The 10,140-nt window shown below is 63.0% G+C and overlaps 1 protein-coding gene across 5 annotated transcripts; it reads left to right on the top strand.

Annotated features, from left to right (window-relative positions):
- The first annotated feature begins 43 nt into the window (after positions 1-43).
- CARD9 (caspase recruitment domain family member 9) lies at positions 44-10,127 on the top strand. 5 transcript variants are annotated; one of them, XM_010955930.3, is made up of 13 exons: positions 44-1,547; positions 2,888-3,151; positions 3,301-3,438; positions 3,963-4,267; positions 4,358-4,537; positions 4,638-4,781; positions 5,070-5,195; positions 6,684-6,875; positions 7,319-7,360; positions 7,647-7,695; positions 9,004-9,080; positions 9,643-9,725; positions 9,848-10,127. In XM_010955930.3, the coding sequence occupies exons 2-13, from the start codon at positions 2,968-2,970 to the stop codon at positions 9,945-9,947; spliced, it is 1,620 nt and encodes a 539-aa protein (XP_010954232.2). In that variant the 5' UTR covers positions 44-1,547; positions 2,888-2,967; the 3' UTR covers positions 9,948-10,127. The 5 variants fall into 5 exon arrangements, with proteins under 5 accessions (XP_010954232.2, XP_074218641.1, XP_074218642.1 ...); XM_074362540.1 differs by having other exon boundaries at positions 2,966-3,151; positions 9,643-10,127; XM_074362541.1 differs by having other exon boundaries at positions 2,963-3,151; positions 9,643-10,127.
- Positions 10,128-10,140: the final 13 nt, after the last annotated feature.

Below are 10,140 nucleotides of genomic sequence, written 5' to 3'. Positions count from 1 at the left end.
GGAAGAGCAGGGGTTTGCCCTTTCACGAGGAGCGCCTGGCACTCTGGCCCTCAGGCTGAGGGCCTGCTCCCAGCAGGCTGCCCAGCACGCACCCAGGTTAACACCTTCCTCAGCGCTCGGTTTTCCCAGGAGCTTGGCTCTCTTGCGAGCTGCTTCCCTTGGTTTTCACAGATTTATCACACACACCCCGGCCCCAAACAGCAGTCCCTGTCCCCCCTTCACCCCTGACACCACCGTCACCCCAGCTCTGTGCTGACACTCTGTGGGTTGTTTCAGAGGTTTGCTGTTTAATTTCCAAGTCCGTAGTGATTTTCCAAATGTCTTTCTGTTACTGATTTCCAGCTTGATTCCAGTGTGGTCAGAAAACAGCATTTTCAATTCTTGAACACACCCCTAGGCAGCTCCCTTCATCAGTCTCCGTTCGCAAAGTGGGGAAGCGCTGGGTCACTGAGGGCCCAGGCACAAGCCCCCTGACTGCGGCCCCCCCACCAGGGGCCAGGGGACTGCGTTTGGAGGGTGTGTCGGGCCTCTGGGAGGCCTGCAGGAAGGCCAGGCCACCATGCTGCCACTGTAGCTCAGCAGTGCCTGGACTGACCGCCATGGGCCAGGAGGCAGAGAAGAACCCCGAGGCTGAGGTACAGGACCCCACTGGAAGGGCTGGCTACGCAGAAGGGAGCCGCCTCAGGATGGTGGAGCCAGGAGCACCCGTCAGGCTGCCTCCCTGCCCGCCTACCCGCAGCCCCTTCCCGGAGCTGTTGCCTCAGCCTGGCAGGTGGCAACTCAGTCCAACCAGTAAGGCTGCCCCGGTGAGGTGGGGCCTGGGGATTCCTGCTTGTCAGGACACAGCTCGCAGCCAGGGGTGGGGGCCTGGGGAGTACCCTCCACAGAGAACTGGTGCTATGGTTGTTGGCCCAAGCTTTGCCCAGTTGTCTACAGCCCTTGAGAAACTGGCTTGTGGGCCATAGGGAGTGGCCTCACAGTCCAGGTCCTGCCGCCTGTGTCCCCTGTATCCTGGTGGAGGGGGCTGCAGAGTGGGGATGCTCTCAGGATGGGACAGGGTACCAGCTGCAGTGGGGGCTGGTGGAAGTGTGGGACAAGTGCGGCCAGGCCCATGACCTCTTGGACACCACACTGCAGTCCTTAGGGGGCCCAAGTGGACTGGAAGGTGGCTTGGTCTCGTCCAGCCCTGGGAGAGCCTTGATAGAACTTCTTAGGGTCAGGGCTGGGCCTCCAGGGCAGGTCCCAGGACCCCCACCCCCCGGGGAGGGCTCTGACCAGCTGCTGTCCTCGGAGAGCAGGCGACTTCCACTTCCCTCTTGCCGCCATCTCCTGGGGCCACCCAGGGCGACTCAGAAGGCAGCCACAGGGCCCGTCCCCCATGGGAGGACTGGCCGGCCTGGGGTTAACCAGAACCATCAGGAAGTGCACAGGCTCCCCTCCCGGCTCCACGGCCCCGCCCTCCCTCACCTCGCAGCAGCCAGCAGCACCTCCTACCACTCCAGGCTGACCGGCGACCAGCTACACAGGTGCCCCGGGAGGACCCTGAGGTAGGCTGGTCTGTTGCCCTTTCTGAAGGGTGGCTAGGAATCCTCAGTGGCTCAGCTCAGGACTCCTGGGGGCAGGGAGCGGGGTCTGGAGCAAATACCCCAGAGGGATGCCCTGCGCCCCTCACAGCCATCTGTACCTGCTGTCATTTCAGTGGAATTAGCAGCAAGGCGTCAGGTGTGGGACCTGTGGACTTTAGGCCAGAAAGGCAGGGAACAGGCCAAATGCTCCAAAGACTGTCCAGCAAGTTGCTGCTGTTCTCATTCAACACCTTGTCTGTCACCCAGCAGGCTGGCTGGCTGAGAGCAGCGGGAAGTTAGACCCCTCAGCAAACCAGACCCGCTGCCACCCGCATCTCTAGGAGTGCGGTCTAGGTCCTCTGGGCTGGAAACCGCTCCTGTTCAGGTTGAAGGCTCAGTTTGAGGTGGCCGGTCAGGGTCTCTATCCCCACTGCCGGGACAAGGCACGACCACGTGGCTGCTCCCAGCTCAGCCCAGCCCTGGAGAAAGTGGCTTCCTGCCCACTGGTGGAAGAGACCGGCAGTGAGTGGTTCCTATGTAGAGGGTTCCCAGGCGGAGAGCTGGCGTGACAGTCCCCCAGAGTGTGGCCAAGAGCAGGCCTCACCTGGGAGGTGGAGAGGATCCCAGGGATGGCTGGTGGCCAGGACTTGAGAGCCTGGATGAGGCGTGGAGCTGCATCCCGGGCCAGCCATGGGCAACACAGTCCGCCCTCCAGTGTGCCGGGGCCCTGGCACTCCTGTGGGCCGTCCACAGTCAGCTGTCCCAAAGGGCACCGTGTCGCTGAGCCTGACCTGGAGCAGGCTGGCCCCTGCAGCAGCTGGATGACCGTTGCATCACCAGCAGCCGCCGGAAGGAGAGGAGGGGACGGGACTGGATGTGAGCAGGCACTGTCGGGGAATGAGGAAGTCCCCAGCAGCACAGCCTGGTGCCTGGCAGGTGGCAGGGTCCCAGGCCAACCAGCTTCTGGCCCCAGCTGGGGCATTGGCCAGCTGGGGGCTGGAGCCGGGGTTCCACCCACACCTGCCAGGGTGGCTGTACCAGCTCCTCCCGACCCCTCACCTCCATGGGTGGAAGAGAGCCCCACAACACTTCAGGGGGTTTGGGGGGGCAGAGGCCAGAGGAGGGCCACAGTGCAGGGAAGAGTGTTCTCTTAGATGCCACCTGTCCCTGGAGCATCCCCACATCCTCCTCCATGCTTACTGGGGTGACTGGGGAGAAAGAAAGCCCAGGACCGGGTGAGCTGATGGGAGCGGGGTGCTTCCTCTCTTGACGACACCTCTCCTGGAGTCCCCTGGGCTGAGTTCCTGTCTGGCTGTGTCCAGAGCCCTGGCAGGCATCAAGGCGGCAGGCCTGGGTCAGGACTCAGACTGCGGCAAGCATTCCCCGACCGCCCCCAGCAGCCATGTCCGACTACGAGAACGAGGACGAGTGCTGGAGCGCCCTGGAAGGCTTCCGCGTAAAGCTCATCGCGGTCATCGACCCCGCCCGCATCACCCCCTACCTGCGGCAGTGCAAGGTCCTGAACCCTGACGATGAGGAGCAGGTGCTCAGCGACCCCAACCTGGTCATCCGCAAGCGGAAAGTGGGTCAGTGCTGGCGGTCCCGGCCCTGCACCTGCCCTGGAGCGCACTGCAACCCCAACTGCAGGGTGGCAATGGGGACTTCCCAGCCCCCGAGCCCTGTCCCTCTGTCTGCCTAACCCGCTCAGGCTCAGCTGGGCCTCTCTGGTTTGCAGGTGTGCTCCTGGACATCCTGCAGCGGACTGGCCACAAGGGCTACGTGGCCTTCCTTGAGAGCCTGGAGCTGTACTACCCACAGCTCTACAAGAAGGTCACAGGCAAGGAGCCCACCCGCGTCTTCTCCATGATCATCGGTGAGGAATGGGACCTGGGCCTGGGGACACTGGAGGCGGGGCGGCATGGGAGCCTCGAGGGGACGGGGTGGGGCCGGCATAGGGGTGGGGCTGGTGGGCCCCTTCCCACCTGGCCCCCTGATGGATACATTGCAGATGAAAACAGGTGAGCCTTGCGGGGAAGGGTGCCAGCATGGGGCCCTGTCTGGCTCCACTCCCATCCCGAAGGGTTAACAGGTGGGAGGTGGGGTGCACAGGCTGATTCGTGGCCCAGAAGACCATCTGCCCCTGGCAGGATGGGGCCTGCTGGTCCCAGCAGCTGGTGGAGCAAGGCCCTCCTGGCTCTGAGTTGCCTCTCAATCAAGATAACAAAATTAGACAAAGAGGGACGCCCTGTCCTGGGAGGTGGTGGGAACAGGACCGAGCAGTGAGTCAGAACCTCAGTTCCTTTCCTTGATGGGGAGCTGCAGCGACCTGGATTTGACCCTTCGAGTGGAGGCGAGGGAGGCGAGGGGCACCCCAACTGATGCCTGTCTGGTCCACAGATGCGTCCGGGGAGTCGGGCCTGATGCAGCTGCTGATGAGCGAGGTGATGAAGCTGCAGAAGAAGGTGCAGGACCTGACGGTGCTGCTGAGCTCCAAGGACGACCTGATCAAGGAGCTGAGGGTGAAGGACAGCCTGCTGCGCAAGCACCAGGAGCGCGTGCAGCGGCTCAAGGAGGCTTGCGAGGCGGGCAGCCGCGAGCTCCAGCGCTGCAAGGAGGACAACTACGACCTGGCCATGCGCCTGGCCCGCCAGAGCGAGGAGAGGGGCGCCGCGCTCATGCGGAACCGTGACCTGCAGCTGGAGGTGCCTGCCCGCCCCTGCTCACGGCCGGGCTGCTCGGGGTGGGGGCCAGGCGGCGGATCCCGCGGTCCTGGCTGACAGCTGGTCCCGCAGATCGACCGGCTCAAGCACAGCCTCATGAAGGCAGAGGACGACTGCTCGGTGGAACGCAAGCACACGCTGAAGCTCAGGCACGCCATGGAGCAGCGGCCCAGCCAGGAGCTGCTGTGGGAGCTGCAGCAGGAGAAGGCGCTGCTGCAGGCGCGGGTGCAGGGGCTGGAGGCCTCTGTGCAGGTGGGGGCCCGGCCGGGGCGGCGTGGGGCGGGCACGGGGCAGCCGGGCCTGGGTCTCCCAGCCAGGCGTCCCCACTGCCCTCTCCCTTCATTGCCCACAGGAAGGGAAGCCGGACAAGAGCAGCCCCTACATCCAGGTGCTGGAGGAGGACTGGCGGCAGGCGCTGCGGGACCACCAGGAGCAGACCAGCGCCATCTTCTCCCTGCGCAAGGATCTGCGCCAGGCCGAGGCCCTGCGTGCCCGGGTACGCGGTGGGCAGGCGGGTAGAGGGGGAACTGGGCTGCACGTGCCTGGAAGTGGGGCGGCCTCTCAGCTCGACGGCCCCCTACTCCCCCTTCCTGGAGGTAGAGGCCCAGCCTTCTCACCCAGCAGGCTCACGGCCAACCTTTGGTGAAGCTCAGGCCTGGTGGGGACCTCAGGGCTCAAGCAACCCCTCCCCCTCTCTCCTCCCCCTCCCCCATCCCATCCCAGCTGGCCTGACCCGGGCCAGGATGGGGGCCGAGGGCAGGGGGCTAGCTACCATCTCCCACAGTGCATGGAGGAGAAGGAAATGTTCGAGCTGCAGTGCTTGGCCCTGCGGAAGGACTCCAAGATGTACAAGGATCGCATCGAGGCCATCCTGCAGCAGATGGAGGAGGTCGCCATCGAGCGGGACCAGGTAGGGCCTCCCAGCCCCACCACCCATGCAATGACTTCTCAAGGGGAGGCCGCCGTCAAGATGGTTTTTCAACGACAGATGAGAACCCCAGGAAGTGGCTATCCCTCTGCCAGCTGCACCCCAGCCCACTGCCCCAAAATCCATGGTCCACCTTCTGCTGGACATACCAGACTCTCTTCAGTATCTGGGTAGTTTCATTTTTGTTTTTACAAAAATAGAAGCTTCCTGACTTGTCTCGCAAATACATTTTTAGCAGTGGCACCTTGGCTGGCGGCATTCTCATGGGCGTGGGTAGGAGGCAGCATCCGAGCGTGGGGAGGGCTGCATCTGCTTCACTGTTTCCCGTCACTTTGCCGTCCCATCGCTAGGCTCGTTTCTAATCAGTTACAGCTGGTGCGGCAGAGATCTGCAGGGCGATCTGCAGGGCAATCCACAGTCTTAGATGCAGACCCCTTTAACCCAGCGATTCCACTTCCGGAAACCTCTCTGGTGGGAATAACAGTAACTCAGGAAAAGCCTGGTGTGAGGGTGTTATCTAAGGGCCATGGACAATGGTGAGGTCTGGGGCAGCCCCTGTAAATGGGTGCAGCCATGCGCCAGAGCTGCCAGAGCAGGGGCCCTGCACCGCCCCAGGGCAGGCGGAGGAGGGCAGCCACAGGTGTGCCATCTGCCTGGGGAAGCTGGGGGGCGGGCCCCGCAGGTGAGCAGGAGGGTTTTCTCTGGTTGGTCCTACACTGGAAGCAGGCACAGAAATTCAGGCAGTTCTGTCATGAATCAAGCCCTGGTCGTCTGGGGTCAACCGACACAGCGATATGGTTTAGCTTCCTGGATTGTTGCTGGAGACAGAGGCTGGCTTCCTACAAGTCTGACTTGCAGCCGCTGCCTCCTGGGCCAGTCACTGTAGGTCGTGGGCCAGCCTCCTGGTCTGGCCGTTGTGCCTCTGCAAGTTCATTCTCACACCTCGATGTCCCCCGGTGGAGAGCGGGCATGATAAAGCAAGGGGCGTTCTTTTTAAAGAATCTTACACTGCTGTCAACAATCTCCTTTTTGATATCAAGCCACACCCAAAATGTGTAAAACGCACGTGCGGCGTAAACCCGTGCGGGATGTCTGCACAGGGAGCAGGACTTGGAGACCAGTCACGCACGGTCAGCAGGGACTAGGCTGAGGGTTACTGTCTTCTTTGTAGTTTCTTAATGGTCCACCCTTTCCATCATGAGCCTGTATTATGTTTAAAACCCCCTAAACATGAATGACGTCCACAGAGAAGAAAGAGGAAGAGGTGGGCGCGTGTGTCACCTGCCCCCCGCCCCACCCGTTGCTGGGAGTTCTCCGGGGAACATTGCTAGAAATCAGGCGGGCTGTGCAGAGAAGTGAGAGTGCTGGGGAGGGGGGGAGAAGTGAAAGTACCCCCATGTGGGCTGGGGGCGGGGGAAAGGGGCCCAGGCTGCGCTCTGCAGGGGTCCCTGAGCTGCACCCCACCCCCAGGCCATCGCGAGGCAGGAGGAGCTGCACGCACAGCAAGCCCGCAACCTGCAGGAGAAGGATGCGCTGCGGAAGCAGGTCCGCGAGCTGAGCGAGAAGGCAGACGAGCTGCAGCTGCAGCTGTTCCAGCGCGAGGGCCAGCTGCTGGCCGCGGAGGGCAGGCTCAGGCGGCAGCAGCTGGAGACGTCCGTCTTGGTGGGCCTCCCCCGGGGCCAGTGTCCATCAGTCAGAGCCACAGCTCTGCCACAGTGGGGCTCAGGGGTTTGGCCACTTAGGGGCAGGTGCGTCCCTAGACACCACAGAGCCCAGAGGAGAAGCCTCCAGAGAGCCCCGGCCCTGGCCTGGCTTGGCCACTGCTCTGCTGGTGGCCCTGGTGGGACCCCGGACCTTCCTCCTCTGTGAGGTTGGCTCCTCACTGAGCCCTCCTGGAGGTGGGCTGCAGGGATGGCAGAGCTCAGGGCTCGGGGTGGGGGTGAAGGGGATGGAGGGGTGTTCTGGCCAGATGCCAGCTGTGCCCTGGAGGGAGGCCTCCCTGGAGGATGGGCTGGCCTGGAACCCCTCTCCGCACCCTGTCCCATGCCTGGGAGTGTTTCTGTTCCCCCATGGCCTGCTGGCTGACCCCTCTTCTGTGACCACAGAGCTCCGACCTGGAGGACAGCTCACCCAGGAACTCCCAGGAGGTGAGTGTGACTCCAGGGGTCAGCCCAGGGCTGGCCTCACCTGGGGCTCTGGGCCACTGCCTCTGCCAGACCACAGTCCCACATGTGTCCCTCAGAAGCTCTGGAAGCTTGGCTGCCCACAGCAGGCCATCCTTCCAGTGCTCAGCCAGACAGCATAAGGGTCCCTGAGAAACTTGCACAGGGGGTGACTGTGATGGGGTGGGCGGCCCGGGGTGGGCAGCACGAGGGTTAGGTCCAGTCCCGGGAGGGTGGTGGTCTAACTGGTTGCCCCCTCTCTCTTGGGAAGCTCTCGCCCCCCCGTGACCTGGAGGAGAACGCCCAGCTCTCAGACAAAGGTGAGGAAGGAGCGGCTTCTCATGGAGGAATCTGGCCAAGGCCTCCTTACCGCTGCAAGTTGGCCCCTGTCCTGATCTACAGCACACACAGCCCAGTGACAGTGCCTGGGGATGCGGGCCCCAGCCCTGACCCATTGACCATCACAGCCCCACTTTACAGATGGGAACACTGAGACTCAGAGAGATAAATAACCCCCCAAGGTTCCCCAGTGAGCAAACGAGAGCCCCCCAGGTTTGCAGGTCCACACCCCAGCTCTGACCTTGAGAGTACATCTGGCCGTTGGAGCCCACTTGGGCCCTGGGAATGCTGAGTGGAGAAATCCTGCCCCCCCCAGAGCAGGGAGCTGGGGAGGTTGCAGTAGGTCTCTGCCCAGGTGTGTCATGTGGTACCACCCAGGTGGTAACAGTGCTGGGGATTTTGGGTGGCAGGGGCGGGATCTCTCTGCCTGCTTGGACACAGGACTGGGCAGGGTGGCCAGGAGATGGTCCAGAGGGGATGACGAGGGGCTCGCTCTGAAGGTGGGTGTCAGAGGGGAGGTTGGAAGGACTGGGTGTGGAAGGGGAGGGGGAGGTAGCATGGAAAGCCAAACAGACTTCCTCAGCATCAGGCCTGAACCCAGATTCTAAAGAGGGGGGCAAAAGAGGAAGAAGGGACAGCAAATGGAGAAGTAAGAGGTTGGTCCCTCTGCTGCTGCCCAAAGACGTGAGCTTGAGGCCACTGAGCCCCCACATGGGGACAGGCGGGCAATACCCACGGGCATCGAGCAGGAGGGGAAGGCTGCCAGCCCAGCTGTCCTGGGAGGGAGCCCCAACTCAGGGCTGGTGTGGCCCCTTGCAGGAGGCAGGGCAGGCTTCAGGGTCAGAGACCAAGGAGGAGGGAAAGGTGTCAGCTTCAGGGAGAGACCTGGGCCTCGGCCTCTCTCACCACAATGTCCCCTGAAATCCACAGTCCCCATCATGGGCAGTCCAGGGGAGCCAGCCCAACAGAGTACTTTTTCTGAAGGTCCTGGGCCCTGGATCTGTCAGACACTGCAGATTTTGAGGGAGCCCAGCAGCCTGGTGTGTTCTGCTCCCAGCTGCTGCAGTGCCCCAGTCCTTACCTAGAAGGGGCCAAGCCACCTGCTCTGGGAGCACTTGGGATCTGCTCCTGGGAGTGGGGAGTGGGAGGTGAGGTCTCTGAGCCCCAGTCCCCTTGTCTATACAATGGGAGTCTCTGCGGAGTCCAAGTGAGGACCCAGGACATGTCTGGGGTGGGGAGGGGGAGGTATGGAAGGTGGGCAGGACCACAAGCACAACTCTTCTCTGCAGGTGGCCAGGCCATTGGGGAGAGCCTGGAGCAGCCCTCTGTGGCTCTGCAGAAGGAGCGGCTTTCACTGACCCCCGACGTAAGGCTGCCTGGGGTCCCTGGTGCCCTGGGATGTCCCTGGCATGGGCCTCAGTGTGACTGATCACAGGGAGGGTGATTGCTCCACAGGACGCCTGGAGGGTGATCACAAGGGTCTCTGCCCATGGGCGCTTGGGGTGTGGTTTTTGGAACAGGAAGCTGTGCCTCCTCCCTTCTTGGACAGAGCAGCTGGAGAGGGGGCAGGGGGCGGGGCAGGACGGAACTCTGCCAGCAGTATGGCAGTTATGGGAAGTCTGTCTTCTGGGAGGGCCGCAGCGTTAACCTCAGTGGGAACTCAGTCTCACAGTCCACCACATGGGAGTCCGACAGCAAAGGGGTTCCCCTGGACATTGTAGCAGAAGGAACGCTGGCCTGGAGCCCAGCCCCTCTGGCTGCTGGTCTGGGCCAGTCGTCATCTGAAAGGCGACAGCACACCCTGCTCCCCTCACCAGGTGCACGGGGGACGCAACTGGCCTGGACCGCAGTTTGCATCCCTGGGGCAGGGCGCGGGTAGGGCCCACCAGGGTGCTGTTTGGAGCCTGAGAGTCCTCACCCTTCTTCAGGATGCAGGCCTGAGCAGCAGGGAGCCCCCAGAGAAGGAGAAGGGGCGGCGGCGCCTCAAAGAGAGCTTCGAGAACTACCGCAGGTGGGCCCGCACGGTGGGCGGTCCCAGGCAGGCTCCCCCGAGGGATGGCCGCGGTGGGGGTGCTAAGGGGCCGCAGCCCTGGGCCCACTCGCGCACACCTGTGCCGTCTGGGTCTCCCGCAGGAAGCGGGCCCTCAGAAAGGTGCAGCACGGCTCCAGGCAGGGAGAGGTGGACTGGGAGAACACCACGGGCAGCGACAACACTGACACCGAGGGCTCCTAGTCGGCGCCTTAGTCCAGCGGCCCGTCGTGGGAGGAGGACATGGCGCCGCCCCGGGACCTGGGCGCTGCCCCTCTAGGCCGCCTCTTTGTTGGCGAGCACAGGCGTGCTCTATTGCTATGTAATGTACACGCATGCTACAGTGTTAAAAACGCAGCCGTCAATAAACAACCGTGGTCCAGACACCGCCGCCTCT

This window comes from Camelus bactrianus, chromosome 4 (genome assembly GCF_048773025.1).
Source record: "Camelus bactrianus isolate YW-2024 breed Bactrian camel chromosome 4, ASM4877302v1, whole genome shotgun sequence".
In the NCBI taxonomy this organism is placed as follows: domain Eukaryota; kingdom Metazoa; phylum Chordata; class Mammalia; order Artiodactyla; family Camelidae; genus Camelus; species Camelus bactrianus.
Note: the sequence above shows the minus strand (reverse complement) of the source record. Positions and strands in the feature narration are given on the sequence as shown.